Here is an 18,979-nt window from a genome sequence, read left to right as displayed (position 1 = left end):
AACAGCGTGTTTACTTGTTTGATGTCGCTGTCACGGTGTCATATCACTTGTCTTTTAAAGACTTACTAAAAATCATCACTGCAACATTTATAAGATTTACAGCTTATCATGTATGTGTCACGTGTCATGTCACCTGAGCAGCCATCACAGCAGCTCTTACTACCATCGTGTAAACCTTCTCCTTCAGTCGTGATGCATTCCTTCAGTCACAAATCATCCACCCACTCCACTCTGCCTGCTCTCTTCTTAAAATGTCACTAATACATATACAACAATAACAGTTTAATCATTAATTTCTTTAATAAATTAATTAATTCCCCCCCCCCCAAAAAAAAAAAAAATACAAATAAATAAATAAAAAATTAAGAACAATGAAACGATGACTCTACCTGCTCGCATCGCTTAATGTATTTATTTTGGTTACAGACTCTTTTCATGCACATAATTTGTTTTTGGGATCATTTTCTGAAAAGGGGATCAAAAACAAACAATAAGGAAAAAATAAAGCAAAGTAAGCAGATGAAATTGACTGAATATTATTTATTTTATTTTATTTTGTTGGCATTGTAGTATATTAAGATGATAAATAAATAAAAATATGATGAGGTGAAGTCATTGTTTCATTCATTTTAAGTTTTTTTTTTAAAGTAAAGTAAGTACTAGTGCATGAAGGCTGACAGAAGTTAATATAAATTTAAAAGTACAAATCCAAACAAAAAAGAATTACATAATTATTTATGGCATTATTGCAATATTTATACAATACAGATGCTTATTTTTTATATGTAATTTATTTGTAATTATAATTGAATTCAATTGAAATTATCATTTCAATCTTTGTACACACAAACCCAGTTCCAAAAACAAATAAAAACAATAATAATAAAATAAAATGAAAATCAAATATTCATCTATTTTAGTGTCAGAGTACAGTCATGGATCTGAGCAGCTTTAAGACCCAGAGCAGAGCAGCTGTCAGAAGCGGTAAATATAGCAGCATTGTGGTGTGTGCGCTGTTCTGTGTGTGGTGTCGGTGTGCGGGTCAGAACAGCTCCGGGTCATCATGAGGAGGCCTGAACAGACCGGAGCAGTCTGAGCTCTCCTGTCAGCACGAAGCGAACATGGCGCGTCTTTAAAGCACAAACTGAGCGTGAAGGAGCCTGAAGATCAGCCGCACGTGAGTCACGGCGTCCTTGTGTTCAGCGAGTGTGAGGCATTCACCGCCTGCTGTTTCTGTAGGTTAACTGAAGATCTTAAATCTCTGTCACTGGGGCCACAAAGAATATTTAATGTCTGTACCTTTATTATATTATTGAGATGACATATGCCAAGTAAAATGCTTTAACTAAGATTTATTTTCTTTGTGAATCATCAATAGGTTAAATGATTACATTTATTTTATTTGAACAAAGTGATTAAAAATCCTGTAGCGCGAGCTGATATCCTGCCGTGTACTTTATCCAGCTTTTATTTACAGAAATGTCAGACAAGGAAAAGCAAAGAAATCTCATATGTGATCCAGTGAATAAGGTCCTGATTTATCTTGCAAATATATTTTCCTCAATACATTAAATGTGTTATTATTGATACCACTACCACTACAAAGCGCTTTATATGGTAACAGCAGAAGCTGTACAATACAATATTAGAGGTAATCAAACAATCCTCTGTGAGAAACACATGAAGAACAATGAGAAAAAATAAACTGTAGGAGAGAGAAGACAAAAGTTAATGACTGATGGAGTAACATGATAGAGTTTTAAGATATGAGACGACCAGATTATTCAAGACTTGGTATGTAAAGAGAAGGTTATTTTTTTCTTTAAAAAAATCAAAAATCAAAAATCTGTAATATCTGTAAAACATTCAGCTCAATATGTAGCAAGTGAAACACTGTACAGTTAAAAAAAGAAGCTGACAAACGCGCATCAGAAGTTACTCGAGGCTCTACCTTCACACTTCTACTTCAGCAAGCAGAAAAGATATTCATTTAAATAATAACTAAAAGTAAAGAATGAAAATGTTGTTCCTTTTAGTTTTACTTTTAGGAGAAAGTCAGAGTGGATGGACGGGTGTAGCCTTGAACTCTGTGACAGAGTCAGAGACTAACTAATCATTTTCTCAGTGTTAAATAGACTGCTGAACCCGACACCGCTCTCTCTCCAGGCACTAGTTACCTGTGAGCCTCACTGACAGTGTAAGGAAGCCCACGAGGGTCAGTTCTTCCACAGCCTGGCCAGGATGTTGCAGCTGTGTAAAGTCACCAACGCTCTGTTCATCAGTAACGCCCGCTCAGCCTGCAGCGACGAGCTCATCCAGCAGGAGGCGGTGACGCTTTGCATCAACGTGTCCAAGCAGCAGCCGTTTCCCTCCAGCAGCATCACCAAGCTGCAGATACCCGTCTACGACGACCCCAACGAGGACCTGTACAGCCACTTTGACCGCTGTGCCGACGCCATCCAGAAGGAGGCGAACCGCGGCGGACGCAGCGTCGTCTACTGTAAGAACGGACGCAGCCGCTCGGCCACGATCTGCATCGCCTACCTGATGAAGCACCGCAAACTGTCCCTGACAGACGCCTTACAGGTGAGGATCTATCCCACCCTGCTCTACTTTACTTTTTGTACAGGTTACAACTTTGGCATCTGGTGTTAGTGATGAACTTTGTCCACCCTCCACAGCCCCCGAACTCCTCCTGCTGACTGTGAGGCAGATTATAAATGTGACACTTTGTTTATTGGAAAATAAACTGGACATTGATTAAACAAACTGCTGAGTTTGTTCACTCTTAGAAGAGCTGTTAGGTTCCATAAATACTGTTCTCACTCCCAAGACGTAACATCTCGACGTTTTGTCACGTCCCGCAGCGGACCATAAGAACGCGAAAGGTGACCTTCCGCGTTCTTATGGTCCGCACCGGGTTATGGATGAAATCCAGTGGAATGACGCTCCCGCGGTAATAGACGTTCCAGCCATGTATTCCAGCCCTAAACCTAACCTTCTCCCTAAGTCTAACCATAACCTTTTCCTAACCTATGTTGACGATTTGTCACCTAGCATTACGCTTTGGGAGAACGTGTTGATAAATAATGATCAAGTCTTCAAATGAAGGTCTGAGGACTGAAAGAGTAATAGAGTGAACACAAGTCACAGAAAAAGTGCTTCAGAGTTATTCACTCATACAGTTTTTGTTTATCATTTAATAAGTATTATTTTGCAGATTTTAAAATACCAATCATCCTATGTATAAGTCTCACTGTGCTTTGAGCCGTCTAAATCAGCCCAATCCTGCTGCATGAAGGTCAAAAATGTGGAGGACTGAGCTCAACCTGCAGCTGAGAGGTTTGTTTTCTGACACTGAAGCTTTTATTATCCAAAGTGCCCTTGAACACAACACTGAAAGATGAGCTGCACACTGAGCGTTGCTATATTCATGCTCAGAAGGGACAAATACAACAAATCATTCTCTGAAGGCTGACACCCCTGATCCTGTTTTGTGCTGCAGATTTGGCTCAAATGAAAAAGAAAAAATGTTATTTTAATTAATTATATTTACTGACCTATATTCATAACATTAACTATCTGTTTAACCCCAACAACAGAAACACATCTTTGTTTAATGTCTTTTTTGCTTTTTGTACCGTAAAATTACAATTTTTTGGAAAAAATTGTTGAAAAACAGCATAAATACTTTAAAAAATCTTCCACATCTTGTTGTGTTGAGAAGAAACTGAATTTATGCATGATCTATTTGTTAATCATCATTTCTTTTTATTATTAATTTGTATTTAGAGTTTAAATCAGATGTTATATTGTTCACTAAAATATTTTCCCACAGTTTCTCCGATAACTTCAAACATTAAATGAGTTTTATGATTTGACAGAAATGAAGGACTGAAGTTTTGCAAACGTTATGACAGGTAATGGAAAAAAATATGTCCATAAAACAAATAACAGAAAACAGGAAAAAAATTATGAAATACAAAAATATTTAGAAAATATTAAAATAAATTGTAAAGCACAGAAATACAAATCATGCAGAGCAACCACAGTCCTTAGAAACAACCAGAGCTCGTCACTGTTCATTTCCCTTTTCCCAGAAAGTCAAGACGGCTCGTCACGTGATCGACCCGAACCCCGGCTTCATGTCTCAGCTGCAGAGATACGAAGAGGAGCTGAAGCGGAGACGAGGAAAGTCCTGATCCTTCTTACAAAACTCAGAGTTCTCAGCTGAAAACAGAAGCGGTGCTGAAGCTTCTTCACCTCCGTCCTCCTCTTCTGCAGGATTTTACACGCCGTCACTTTAATTAAGGCTTAGATGAATGAATTAACCTCTAGATTACGGCCTGTTTTTAACAAGAAGTCCCAACAAATATGTATTGAACTTATTTTAATGTTAGGATACTGAGTGTCTTAAAATGTGACCTGATAAAAACAATATTTAAGGAAAGTTTTTATTACAAAAACTGAACAAGTGGAGCTGATGAGAAAAAGTATAGAAATTTTTAAAAAAGAAATTAAAAATCAATCAAATAACATAAGAAGACAAATTAACTATAAAATTTGAACTAAGCTGAAGTGAAGGTGGAACTGTTACCTCCTAAATCTACTGAATATACACTCTACACGATGTTCATCTACAGAAAAAGAGGCTCATTTACTGTACGTAATCACAATAACATTAGTTCTTTTATAAACCTTTACTTTGTTACAAAGCACTTAAAGAAAAAACAGACAGGACAACATTTGTACCAAGTTTGTGGAAAATAAAAGATGAAGACATCAAAAAGAGCGAAAATGTGGTTTATATCTAAAAGTTCAAAATATGAACTAAGAAGTATATTTATTATCCAGTTATCAGTTGTGATCTATCAGGTTGCAGCTCACCGTTGGTTTCACTATTGATTACTTTGCAGCCAATACTTCTATTTAAATTAAAATAAAATACTTTAAATCATAATTGGCAACAAAATAGTATAAAAACGGATTATTTTTATGTTTGTCCTCTCAGTGGTTCACTAATCATAAGAAAATCATAAAAGAATGATTATTTTCTGTCTAAACGCTCAGTTTTCTTTTCTTGTCCAAGTCTGAGCACACGTGGCTGCAGTTCCACCTTTTACCTCTAGGTGGAATCACTTACACAGACAATAATGCAGACCCGTGAACACGTGACGAGTCAGGCTCCTCTTTAATTTGATCTGAAACATTAAAAAAAATCCACAAAGAAGCTCAGGGATGATAATAAACCGTGACGTGAGATTTCGATCTTCATCAAAGAACTCAGGTGAGAACTCACCTGGATTTTATTCTGACAGGATGTAACCTTAGGAGGCTATCTCACTGATCCTAGGTCAGTTTCACTGTAGAGCATGGATGATGTTACACTGAGAGTTTCAGTTAAGATGCGATAATATGGAGCTTTCCAGGTGCTTAAGCCTCTCCTGTTAAAACTTGTTAAATTCACACAAAACCTTTACATTTATTATTTGTCAAAGAATTATTTCCCAGGAGGCTCCAATTTAACTTCACCTGAGATTTAATTTGAACTTAGGTTAACATATGCCAACGTGGAATTGTTCATTTAAATAAGTGAAAAGCTAAAATTTTCCAGAACAGAAATCTTTAAACTTTTTATGTTGTCATAGTAAAGTCAAAGGTTGTTACAAGTTAGAGATTTGAAAGCGTTTTTGTTTAAATCACCTTATAAAACTGATAATAATGTCGAGATCAAGTAACAGTTTATATTAATATTCTATGAATCAGCCTCTGAATGATACACGAGAAAAACATTTTCCTGGACATGAACAGGAAAGCAACATGTTCATGGTCTTTTATGTTTAATTAAACAAAAAAACAAAAAGAAAGAAAGAAGATTAATTATTAATCTAAAAAAGCACAAAATCTTGAAACTGGGCATAAAAACAAAAGAACACAAACAAACAAAAATGTTTTGCCTTAAAGAGCCACTGAATTATTAATTGTCAGTTTTTTTAATGCTCCATCAAATGTCTTAAAGCTCTGTAAATATACAACATATTAAATACTCAGGTTAAAATAGTAGAAAAGAAACAAACATATTCAAGTACATATGTGGGAAACGGTCTGAATTTTTAACATTTTGGCAGCTTATTAAGTCTGAACGATCTCGTCATGTAAAACATGTAAGTCTGTGAAATTCAGCAGTTTTATATGTTAAATGTGTTCTGTGAGTTTTAATGCTGCTTCTGGTTAATAATTATCTTTTAATAAACAAAACAAAAAACCTTGTGAAAATCTTTGGTGTCTGCAGAGTCTTACTGTTGATCTCAGGTGTGTCCTCCTTTTGATGCTGCCATTTGAATCTAAAAGCAATGCTTTTATTTGCACAGATATTATTTAAACCACCTGTGACCTCAGTTTTTATTGTAATGAGTCTATAATTATAAAAGCAAACAGATGTCTGTGTTAGCTAAAAGGTGTTACCATAACAGGCGCTTAAAGAAATAATCCTGCCCTGCCTCTTTAAGACCAGGCTGCTGTAAACAATCGTTTGTGAGAAAATAAAAATAAAGTTAAATGTTGATCACTCAAAAATGAGCTCTGTGGTCATTGTCTACAATATGTTGGCCTAAGAGGTTTAACTTCATGTTTTATTCCTGTCAGTCTAGTGATCGTGGCTCAAGAGTTGGGTGTTCGTCTTGTAATCAGAAGGTTGCCGGTTCGAGCCCCGGCTCGGACAGTCTCGGTTGTTGTGTCCTTGGGCAAGACACTTCACCTACTGGTGTTGGCCAGAGGGGCCGATGGTGTGATATGGCAGCCTTGCTTCTGTCAGGCTGCTGTGGCTACAACTGTAGCTTGCCTCAACCAGTGAATGAATAGTGGAATTGAAAAGCACTTTGAGGGTCTCGAAAAGCGCTATATAAATTCAATCCATTGTTATTAGATAAATTATTGTGGTAAAAATTAAATAAACATGTAAATAAATGTCAAATATTATCATAATATCTGTAGCTGCTTATATGTGAAATCACCCTATTGTACAAATTATAACTCAGTTTATTATTCTTTGTCTTTTCTGTACATCTGAATTAAAACAAAATCAAAATAATTACATGATGGTCGTGAGAGAGTTTACAAGGAGTGTAGAAAAGCAGCATGCAAAAGGCACAAATGAGACAAGCTCCAAAAGTCATCCCTATAGATCCCCGTGTTAAAATATCGAGCTCTACCGCAGGAATAAACATACAGAGATGAACCAGTGAAATAACAAATTGGCTTTCTCATTCCGCTCTCTCTTTACCACAGCAGATTGGTACAGCAGCCGCATGACTGTGAATGTCCCGCCAGCCCAACTGTCAATCGTGCGTCCCACTCGGCACTCACTCGTGAGCAAGATGCTAAAATACTTGAACTCCTACACCTTGGGTAGTAACTCGTCCCCAGTGGCGGTCCTAGCCTGTTTGTGAGACTTTAAATCATCAAACTGTAAATTATAAATTATAAATTGTTATTGATCCCTTTACCCCTGGTCCTAAAGTGTATATTTATTTTCTTACTCTTCCTATATATATTGTATATACTGGAGCCTCGTTGTCTCGTCTCTCTATATACTGGACTGTAGCGGAGATGACAATAAAGTTTACTTTGACTTCAGCAGCGAGCAGGCGCACCGAGGGCTCTCACGCTCACTTTTCGCGTATAGAATTTCGAAAAAACATCAGTGCAGATTATAAGTCTGTGTCATGATGTCTGGTGTTTTCGTGTTTGTTGGTTTGTTTTTATTTTGCGAGTTGGTTATTAGATGCTGCTCCAGCCGGTCAGGGAATCCCCCGCCGCCCCCCCCCCTCTCCTCCCTGAGCTGCAAGCAGCAGGCGCACCTTGCAGACGGAGGGCGCCCTTACTCCCAGCAAATGGGCGATAGAAAACCGATCGGTGCCTGTACCATTCCCAATATGCGCTGGCTGATGTCGGGGCAGCATGAGTACGAGCAATTTTTTTATTTATTTTTTTTCGTGGTGGGGGGCGGCGATGCCTCTCCGGGCAACCGCCCGTGTCGCCCGTATCAAAAACCGCTACTGCTCGTCCCTGACGTGGAATGAGCACTCCACCCTTTTCTGGTTGAGAACAGTCGTCTTGGACTTGGAGATGCTAATCCTGATTCCTTCGCACTCGGCCTCAAACTGCTCCAGGGCAAGCTGAAGGTCCCCAATCGATGAAGCCACAGAACCACATCAAAGAAAATCCCACAAAATCCAAAGATAAAAACCTGAAGCCAAAGTGGAGATACTACAGCTAGATATTTTGTCCATAAAAAACTACGAACAGATCCAAGGCTCACCAGAAACATGTCCAACGTAGTGGCAACAATTCGAACCAACTAGTTCTGACTTCTTCCCCACCAGAGATGTAACGTTCCATGTCCCAGGAGCTATATTCAATACCCAAGAATCAAACTAACAGAGTCTCTGTGGTGTAGCCAATCAAAGACATATTCTGTACTAATTAGCAGGTACACTTCATGGATACAGGACTCCACCCTAGCCCACGATCAAATCTCTGTCTGTTCAAGGAAACTATGATATCTTACCAAACTATGGCTGTGACCTGTGTGGTGAGAGGCTTGAAACACTGAGAGCAGCTGAGCTGTAATGTTTTCTAGCTGCATGTTTTCCTTTATTTGATGGATGTAATTTGATACAAAGTCCTACATTTTTCATCAAAGATTTTCTTTTTGAGTAATTCATCAGTAATTTCTGGAAAGAGTCAGCTGATACAAATATATTTTTGGCACTTAGAGCATCTAAAGGCAAACACCATTTGGTTTTGTTATAGGCAGACATTTTTCCATTGATTAATTGAGTATTTCACATTATTTTAAACAGATACGTAGCACTACAGGTCAGAGGGAATTTAAATTGTCTCGAACTACTGGAAATCACTGGTTTTAAAAAAGCAAACAGCTGCGTCTTCATGGTAAATCATTTTATTTAACAAAGTGTGTTACATTTTTATGTGGGTTCAACAGAACAGAGCCCGAAACAGCTGTTGTGGATAAATTGGTTCAGAAGCCTGGGCGTCCTTCCGGGCGATGGCCTCTGTCCCATTCTTCACGCACACTATTGATCCAATTATTGTAGTTGGACACTTTTGTGTAGATTCCCAGTTTGTCCAGCTGTCCACAGCCCTCACCCCAGGAAACCAGGCCAACCAGGAACCAGGTGTCCCGGTACAGAGTGACCATCGGGCCCCCACTGTCACCCTCACAGGCATCCTTCCTCTGTCCAAGGATACCGGCACAGAGGACGTTGTTGGAGATCGTGTGGGGGAACATCTGCTGAGTACAGATGCTGTGGCTGACCAATGGGATTTCAATAACATTGAGCGTTGAGCTGTGCTTAGTGCTGTTCATGTCCTCTTTGCCCCAGCCAGAGACAACAGTCTTAGTGCCGTTCAGGTGGAGCACCCGCTCGGCCATCTCGCGTCCTGGCAGACAAATGGGGATGATGTACTCAGTCGTGGGAGCAGGGGTCTGTAGGCGCAGCAGGGCAATATCATTGTCCATGGTCTTGCTGTTGTAGTTCGGGTGTTTGAAACCTTGGACAACATCCAGGATGACCTCAGTGCCTTCTTGTTTAAGACGCTCATAGTCACCTAAAGACACAGGGCGTGGACTCATGGTTAATGAAAGCTGATGTGTGTTTTCACTCTGACTACAACAGGGATCTCGAACTCCAGGCCTCGAAGGCCGGTGTCTTCCAGGTTTTAGATGTGTCCGTGATCCAACACAGCTGATTTAAATGGCTAAATTACCTCCTCAACATGTCTTGAAATTCTCCAGAGGCCTGGTAATTAACTTATCATTTAAATCAGGGGTGTTGACCCAGGGAGATATCTAAAACCTGCAGGACACTGGCCCTCGGAGCCTGGATGTCGAGACCCCTGGACTACAATGTGACCTATTAGCAACCTTGGTTTTGTAAAGTTTTACTGCTTAATGGCAAAATAGCAAATTACTTCAAATAATTGTATATACAGTTGAATAAAAACTAAAAACTGGAAAATTTAAGTACATTGAGTTTTCTCAATGTACTTAATTCCCACCCCCCTGAACCACGGTCGCCCCATGGGTGACCTTCTTGTAACCGGAAGGTTGCAGGTTCGATCCCCAACTCTGTCTTGGTCGTTGTGTTCTTGGGCAAGACTCTTCACCTACCGCCTACTGGTGTTGGCCAGAGGGGCCGATGGTGCGATATGGCAGCCTCGCTTCTGTCAGTCTGCCCCAGGGCAGCTGTGGCTACAACTGTAGCCTCCACCAGTGTGTGAATGTGAGAATTGTAAAGCACTTTGAGGGTCTCGAAAAGCGCTATATAAATGTAATCCATTATTATTAGTAGTATTCCAGCTTTATTTGTCACTGTTGAATTAATGTTCATGTATGGAGTCCTTAGGATTGTCACCACAATGGGCAGTGACAACCTTCTGACCTACCAGCTGCCTCTGCCATGGAGTCTCACTCTCACTACCTGTTTAGGTTTACAGATCAGTCCCATGGCATCTTCCTGCCATCTAATACAAATTAATACTGGTGATCAGTTGACAGCTATGCTGTTCTCTTCACCCAAATATCAAACATAGACTGACGTGACTCCACCAGTTATGCATGCCTAGCAGTTTGTAAACCTTTTAGCCTGTGTTTCTTTTTTAATAACTACACTTATGAGCATGAACATGGTGTTTGTCTGGGCTAATTTACGTCTATTCATCAAAAACAAAACTCTGGGCAGTTTATCAGCTGGTCCAGGGTTCTTTACAACTGCCCACATGAGAGGTAAAGTCTCCTGAGAGCTCACAAGTGAAACCCCTTCAATAATTTCACATATAGACCCAAGAAGGCCAGGTATTTTGAAGTACTGAGCATAAAAGCACACTCAGAACCATATCCTCCATGACTTGTAGTTGCATAGAGTTGCGCCCTTATACTCTGGAAAAACCCCAAAGGCCAGGGACATGAGTACACTTCACCCACCTGGCACCTCTTTCCTTGGGTAAGTCCAGAAATAGAAAGAGTCCAGTCCCAAACCTGGATTTGGGTTTTAGAGCCCATGGCTATGGGCTGAGGTGTGACCCACTATATCTAGTTTAGGATTATTTTTCATTTAATTATAATTAGTGTCTGTCATCTGCAATGGAAACTCACCGAGTCGTACACTGAACGTTAAGCTGTTTTCAAGACAGTGAGCAGCTGTCAGAACCCAGCTCTCATCGATGAGGACACCCCCACAGTGAAATCGACTCCTGTAATCCATTACCAGGACCTACAGATAAACACACTATCAGGTATTAATGCTCCAACTTGGATTCTGCTGACAAGATAACATCTTGACATTGTGAAACAGCTTTGTTTCACATATTAGTTCAATCTTTGAAAAAAAACAGAACAGATTTAAACACAAATGAGCAGATTTCTTACCAAATTCAAATGTATATAACATAAAAAGAGGGCGTTGCCAACATCTGATGTTGGAGTCTTAAGGTCTTAATAACCTTATAGTACCACAACACCATTACAGCACTTTGATTTCAGACTGCAGGCTGCTGTAAGGATACAAATCTAACAAGCTAAAGTTGCCAGCATGACACACCCAGTGTGTATTGTAGGTGAGTTTTTTTTGTAGTACCTGCCATGGACTCTCCCCTTTCTTGCCCACCTGGCCCCCCACCATCCAGGGACGGAGGCCTTTCGGTGGTGGGCTGTATGATGTGCTGGCTAGCAGCTGTCCACAGGATGATCGACCTGTAAAAACACTGTATTAAGGCTACAAAATATTAAGAGAAACATAAAATAATCTCTCTCTTTTCATCTCATTCAAGCTGAGAGGCCAGCAGCTTGTGTCTGTGGTTTGTGCATGCCTGTTGTGGATGAGCAGTGCGTGAAGCAAACTGCCACTAGTCTGCGTTCACTGTTCTGAGATCAGTTACTAACTGTGGTTCATATGGAAACACAGCTACCATTAGCAAGTAAACCAGCATCAGTGAGTTTCACTTGATGACTTGACTTGTGCAACTGGCTTGAAGTGTCTAATGGTGTCACCACATCCCCATTAAGTTGATGAAGGCTCTCAGGGTCCTGTTCTAGCATCCATGTCTGAGACATTGAGTACATGGCTGTCATGTAGCCAAAACAGGCAACAGGTTGGTCCATCTGATCTTATAGTCTCGAGCAACTGCTCTGTCTACTAGTAGGTCTGTGTCTTGCAGCTCTAGTGTTTCTGCCAGTTCCTTTCTGGGCTCCATTCATGTACCGAGCCATGTGCCTGTTCATGCTAGCTCCCATGATGCCTGACAGGAGCATCCATGTGGTGATGAGACATATTATTGGTCGGTAGTTGGATGGGATTAATCCTTAAGAATCATGTGGTGGTTCATTTATGCTTCCAGGTACTCAAGGAGTGCAGTTAGCTTCTTTAGCCAGTAGGTGTGAATCATGTCAGGGCATGTGCTGTCCAACTCGTCAGCTCTTCATTATCGAAAGGATTATCCAGAAAATCGTAATCCATAAAGATTTATTGAATAACAAGTCTATATAAAGTGATGAGAGAATTTAATTTTTGCTTGCTAATAAACATTTTGTTTACGGCCAGCAAGTGAAGTCAGACTAGAACTGCTCTTACTTTTGGGAACACATTTCCTGGAGTCATTAGTCGGTTTGTATCCATTCACACAGCTGCAAGTCCTCGACAGGCCATCACTGCTGTCCGTACAATCGTGGTCACAGCCGCCATTATCCACGGAGCAGTTAGTGGCTGTTATAGCTAGATGGAGATGGGGAACAGGGAACTTTTCAGGTTTCACATTAAGTTTTAGTGAATGTTACATTGATGTGACTCAGCCTGTAAAAGAAATCAAACAGCAGCTACGTCCAGCTGCCAGACAAAGTCTCACTAACAAGCTTTAGCAAAAAAATAACCCTCGTAAATACTTTGTTGCTTAGGTTCGTTTGTGTGCGCTGTGGGTAATTTGTATTCTTTTTGTTGATTCTCAAGGTTTAATTAAACATGTGGTTTGTTGCTTGATGCAGTTTCATTATATTGAACACACCTTGCTTAACTTTTGTACAGTCTTTTTTTTAATATAACGTTAGAAATGCTCCTAGGTAACCAAAGACACTCTGACTCACGATATTCACAGTATTTGCCCTCATATCCAGAGTGACAGCGGCAAGCGTAGGCTCGGAGCATATCCACACAGTCTCCATGACTGCACTTGTTGGACTCACACTGGTTCCCATCTGAAATACAGTCAGATAACGTGAGTATTTTTCCCATGACTATCTGCAAAGAAAGAAGATGTCAAAAGCCTCGCCTTAGTGACGCTTTGGGAGGAAGACAGAAACAGGCTAAATCTTATTTGATGTCGTATTGTTGTAAATGTACTGTAATCTTGTGCTTTTGGGTAATCAGGCAAGCATATCACACCCCATCCCAAAAAAATAAGCGATGCAGCCTCAGAAGAACCTTGTCCTGAATTCTCCTCAGTCTACACATCATTCACATTCCAATCATCAGAAATATTAAAATAATATTTAATAATTTATACATGGTATTATTTTTAAAGCTGATATTTAGTATGTTTTCACTGTCAAACTGAACAAACTTGTCTTACCTAAGTAAACTGTCCAAAACTCCAGCTGTAAAGACACAGAAACAAACATCACCAATCGCACTCATCTGGTCATCGCTGCAGAACAACACACACACACACACACACACACACACACACACCTCCTGTGGGTATTTGTCACGTCGACACTACTGTGTCATGCTCTCATCAGCCATAAATCAAAAAGCCAGATATTTTTGCTTATTTTGAACTACAGTGTGTTAAAGAGACATCTTACCGTAGCTTCTCTGGTCTGGAAAATCTCTCTGGCCTCTTCAAAGCTGCATTTCTCCTCATTACATTCTCGCTCCAGGTTTCCTGGTTTCAGCTCCTCCAGGAAGGAGTTCGCCCGACGAGAGCGAAGCAGCATGTGAGCCCGTCGCGGGTCTGAGAATACTGAGCACACAGAAAGAGTGAAACAGTGATGCAGACCAATGCTAAGACAACGGCTTCTTTAACTGTTTTTTCCCCCAACATCACGTTTTTGGAAAGCACTTTGTTGTCATTTGGACTTAAATCTTTGGGATTCTGTGAATTCATTCTCATTCAATCCACTCAGAATTTTAAAGGAACACTTTAAAAACCTCATCTGATCTTAATAGAAAAAATAACTCTGATATGTGCAGGGTAATGTGTTAGGAATGAAATCATCAATCTAGAGATGGCAGAATGTAAAACGATGCAGAATAGTGCTCAGTAATTCATGTGATTCCCGTGTGTTGTATGCATGCCTGGAGAATGCTTCTAATGAGACGACAAATGGAGAGATCTGGACCAGGACATCAGCGAGCATCTGGACAGTCTGAGGTGTTCGATAGACTGAAGCATCTCCCAGAGGAGAGAGAATTATATTATATTATATTATATTATATTATATTATATTATATTATATTATATTATATTATATTATATTATATTATATTATATTATACAGTCTGCAAACTGTAAGAACTGAACAGGCATTTATTCTGAAACTGTAATCAATTCTTGGACTTTTCTACACCAGTTTGCATGATTCATCTTTCTAAACTATATTATTTATTTTGGGTCCCCTCACTTCATGTTTTGTGTGGAGCTGTTTTGGCTCCCTTTAAGGTCACCGTCCACTGGAGCCAGCTTTCTTCTGATTGGCTCAGGATCAGGTAGGTGTGCACGCTGACCTCATTACCTGAAACTTTGTCCATGTTTCATATGAGCGCCCAGTTGAGGAACAGGTAAAAGCACAATAGGTTCACTTTTTTGGCAGATGAATGCTTTGTTGCTAAAACGTATTCCACGGCTGACCTGCTGACAGTGAAGCTTTCACATTATTTCCCCACAAATCTGGAAAAGTTTGTCAGGTTTATGTAATTCAGTGAGACTCCAAGACACCCGTGTAACATAAAATCGGTGGCTACCTAACCTCCGTGTCTCTTCTTTCTTTTACAGACGTATTGATGTTTACTTATCCCGTTCGTTTTTGATCACACCCACCTGACAGACTGATGACTGACGCCGACCACAGAGCAACGACGACACACAGACAGAGGGCGAGGCGGGACATGACCTCGATCACTCCTGCAGGAAATCAGACGAAGCAGTTATGTCTTTACTGTGTTTATCCAGTTAGCATTAATATCCAGCATAATGACACTTACAGATTTAAGGGGTTGAAAAGTTGAGTTCTGGAGGAGCTGCAGACGAGACAAAACCGAGTCCTCACTGTGAGTTAAAAAAAATCCCTCAGTGGAATATTTCTACAATATTGATCAGCAGGGAACACAGAGGCCTCCAGTCAGAGGCGCACAGCAGGGCACGATCACCGTGTGAACCTCTACGACCTTTGACCTTGTGAGCTAACAACAGGGTCACAGAGACAACATCCTAAAACGTTCACAGGACATGAAACAGAGTCACGGAGAAACGAGAGGCTTTCAGGAGAGTTTTGGTACTTACATGTGAAGAATGGAAGCCGTGGACAGAGACGATGCTTCGCTGTTTCTGCTGTGTTAATAACTAACTCCCAGTGTTTACTGAGAGTCCACAGTCTGCAGCTGATCGCTGTCCACCAACACTGTCAACACAAACCTCCCCTTTATCCTCCACCCACTCTGCTCTGCGACACATCAGACCCCATTTTCACAAAATGTTACAAACCTTCAGACACTAGCAGGACGACGATAGTGTGGGACTTTTCATTGTGTACCCACCACACAATAGATCTGTGGTTATCCACCACAAACATGGACGTGGATGAAGTCTTCACGTCTCTATCATTTAAATCACTGTCTTTGGAAGCACGAACACCTATGACCCTACAAGATATCTGTAAAGATACTGAACAAAGCCCAAAGCCTGTGAACCAGACTAGACCTTGGTATGACTAAAAGCTAAGATAATGTTGGCTGTTTGGAGTGCTAAGTTATCATCTAACGCTAGCAAGCTCAGTCTGTGAGATGCATTGAGAGACAGACATGTTGGTTATAACCTTCATCATACTTGGTTGTGGGCACAAACAGCTGGAGACACCACAGCCAAGTATTCCTGGATGCATCCTCAATCATCCAGGTAAGGAAATCCCAAAAAGTGGATTCTGTTCACCTGGGCGTAGCGTTTTCAGCCTGGTATCCTTTCCTTTAAAGTTCACCATCTGGTTTTCAATTCAATTCAATTTTATTTATACAAGACCAAATCACAAAAAGTGGGAAGGAAAAACTCCCCCTTTAACAGGAAGAAACCATGCTTGGGTAATGTAAAGTCCCTGCAGAGGAACCAGGCGGGAGCCTTTCCCAGCTGCCACAGCGTGAGCGGCAGGACACACTCACACCTGGAGCCGATTTGCAATCACTGATTAACCAACATTTGTGTCTTTGGACTCTGGAGATGAGAGAACACAGGAAGGTCCCGACAGGCAGCACTAACCAGCACATCACTGAGTCACACACGCAAAAAGCTGGAGCACAGACCTGCTGGAGGCTCCAACAGTCACCAACAGCACAAACATGGTGGAGAGGTCATTCTGGGCTGCAGTTTTACACTTCAGTATCAGCTTCAGTCTGTGGCCATCCTCAACACATTTACATGCAGCTATTTTGTTTCAGTGTAATATTAGTTTATTTTCAATGTAATTTTTAATTTTTAAAAACATTTTATTGATCTTTAATATTTTTTTAAATAGAATATTGTTAAGAAAAACCCAGACAAGGAAGAAGGCACGAGTCCTGTTTTACACAAATGTGACGCATTGGCTTAGTTAGCAGGAAAAGCAGGACTTTAGCAGACCTTTTTCAATTAAAATTATGGAACAAGCACAGAAAGGGTATAAAGAGACTGGCATCATATAACTAATAATCCTCTGATTGGAAAGATATCAAAATCCAAATAGAAGGAGGAGAACAGTTTCTAACAAGAAAGAATAAGGAAGAAAAGCTTTTTTGTCTCTTAAAGAGGACAGAGCACTGACTGACATTTATCTCCTGGAGATCCAGTGTCCAGAACTTTATTCTGGTCATAGAACAGTCTTATCCCTAAATGCTGGTTTCCAAGCAGAGCCGGCACTCAACAGGAATCAGCTGATTGTAATGATTTGAGCCAAAGCCAAAAGGTTTTAGGGGCTCATGTTTCCCCCAGGAAACAGTTCATATCAGGATTTATAGATAAATTCATTCACTCAAGTATTTGACACTGTTTTAATTAAACCACAAGAATGAACATATATCAGGACAGAGTACCTGAAAGAAAAGCTGTAAGATTTTGGTATTAGATGACTTTGTGAGCACTTTTCTGAACCCTCAGCCTTGACATTAGTTTTTGTTCATTTTTGTTTTCTCAAAGCCAGAAACGACCATAATTGGATGAGAGACTCCATGAAAAGAAGCTGTCACATGACCCTCTAAAAACATGACATGTCTGAGTTAAAATAGCTTTTGTGTTTGTTTTTCGGAGGAGAAATCCATAAAAGCTTCTGAAGTAAAGAGCCGGTCTCGTTGTCAGCTGCCGGAAACACCCAGAGAGCGAGCGGTTACAGGCGTGAACCCAGGCCAGCATCCACGGTGTCTCTGAGCACCGCCTGCTGTGGAAACCAGGACACTTATTAAGGTTAACCATTCATCTCCATGTCCTCCTTTGTGCCTCAGCCTCATTCCCTCAGCTTGGTTTACTCGTGTGTCCTCAGCTGTTTTTATTTTTTCTGAATAAAAGCTGTCCTCGGGACATAAAGGAGCCATCTCTGGTTCCACAGGTGATTTTAGTGATGAAGTGATTTTGAAAGTGATGTGGGTGGGTGTGGCCTTCCTGCGCTGGTGAGAGACCTGGCTGCTGCATTGTATATCTTTACTTTATGATCAGACTGCACATAGTTTATCATTGATGGTAAATCTACTTAATAGCAAAGCAAAGAAAGATTAGCAAAAGACTAAAGACTCTGATTTTAGCAACACCGGTTTAACCCTGGAGCAGTGGTTCTTAACCTCTTTGGAGGTACTGAAGCCCACCAGTTTCATATTCACTGAACCCCTCTTCAATTTTTTCAAATTCAAGACATACATATGTTTTTTACTGGTGTACAAAATGAGCCGAGCATGTCACGGCAGAGGCTCTGCCGAACCCCTGAGACCGACTCACCGAACCCCTAGGGTTCGATTGCACCCAGGTTAAGAACCACTGCCCTGGAGGTTTACCTACCCCCAGTAAAACCAGTACAGAACTGCCAACCAGAAGCTGCAGTTCCTATAGTGGCCACTTGAGGCTGGCTCCAAAGTGACTCAGTCCCAATAAACTCACATGTTAAAAAACTCCAGTTCAGAGCAGAAATAAACATGTTTACAGGCTACAGGCTACTAAAGATGGTTTTGGTCTCTATAGCTAATTTTACCCAACTAGGCGAGTTTTTAGCGAACTCGACTAATCCAGTTCTGCTGAACTGTAATGTTGGGGTGCTTTGAGGTGGATACCCGCCAGGCCTGGAGGTAAAACTGTGCTAAATATACAAAATTCTAGTATTTTATTAATACATTACTTCAAAATAACTAGTTCCAGGGACGCAGCAGCCCATTTGACAGCTACATTGCCCTCTTGAAGCTGCCATAAAAAAAAGCAAATCAAATAAAAGTTTGGTTTTACTAAAAATAAATAAAAGCCACATGTTGTAAGGGTTCTCCACCAACAGGAAATTAAATTAGACCTGTTGTCTTCCACATGTCTAAGTGGTCAAAGTACTCAACCTCGAATTGCCCTGATGGACTTGTCTGAGTGTTAATAGCATAGAATAAAAAGCATTTTACTGAGAAAATCATGGCGATCTGAACTTCACACATCGATGCTAAAAAAAAAGAAAGAAACAAGGAGAGCGTGGTACAAA

At 40.4% G+C, this 18,979-nt stretch overlaps 2 protein-coding genes across 4 annotated transcripts; one reads left to right on the top strand and one right to left on the bottom strand.

Moving 5' to 3' along the window:
- The first annotated feature begins 412 nt into the window (after window positions 1–412).
- Window positions 413–5,136, top strand: dusp28 (dual specificity phosphatase 28). Of its 2 annotated transcripts, none has more exons than XM_084912341.1 (3): window positions 413–1,235; window positions 2,167–2,586; window positions 4,101–5,136. In XM_084912341.1, the coding sequence occupies exons 2-3, from the start codon at window positions 2,242–2,244 to the stop codon at window positions 4,200–4,202; spliced, it is 447 nt and encodes a 148-aa protein (XP_084768467.1). In that variant the 5' UTR covers window positions 413–1,235; window positions 2,167–2,241; the 3' UTR covers window positions 4,203–5,136. The 2 variants fall into 2 exon arrangements, with proteins under 2 accessions (XP_084768467.1, XP_084768466.1); XM_084912340.1 differs by having other exon boundaries at window positions 414–1,177.
- Window positions 5,137–8,953: 3,817 nt separating this feature from the next.
- proca (protein C (inactivator of coagulation factors Va and VIIIa), a) lies at window positions 8,954–15,690 on the bottom strand. Of its 2 annotated transcripts, none has more exons than XM_084912245.1 (10): window positions 15,577–15,690; window positions 15,279–15,342; window positions 15,115–15,198; window positions 13,880–14,037; window positions 13,645–13,669; window positions 13,160–13,270; window positions 12,654–12,794; window positions 11,661–11,776; window positions 11,180–11,297; window positions 8,954–9,633 (listed from the first exon to the last, which is right to left on the bottom strand). In XM_084912245.1, the coding sequence occupies exons 3-10, from the start codon at window positions 15,182–15,184 to the stop codon at window positions 9,044–9,046; spliced, it is 1,329 nt and encodes a 442-aa protein (XP_084768371.1). In that variant the 5' UTR covers window positions 15,185–15,198; window positions 15,279–15,342; window positions 15,577–15,690; the 3' UTR covers window positions 8,954–9,043. The 2 variants fall into 2 exon arrangements, with proteins under 2 accessions (XP_084768371.1, XP_084768372.1); XM_084912246.1 differs by having other exon boundaries at window positions 15,279–15,314; window positions 15,577–15,646.
- Window positions 15,691–18,979: the final 3,289 nt, after the last annotated feature.

The sequence above is a fragment of the Perissodus microlepis genome, chromosome 18, assembly GCF_051167445.1.
Source record: "Perissodus microlepis isolate ML-2025 ecotype Zambia chromosome 18, ASM5116744v1, whole genome shotgun sequence".
Taxonomy (NCBI): domain Eukaryota; kingdom Metazoa; phylum Chordata; class Actinopteri; order Cichliformes; family Cichlidae; genus Perissodus; species Perissodus microlepis.
The sequence above is the reverse complement of the archived record's forward strand: the minus strand, read 5'-3'. Positions and strand labels throughout refer to the sequence as shown.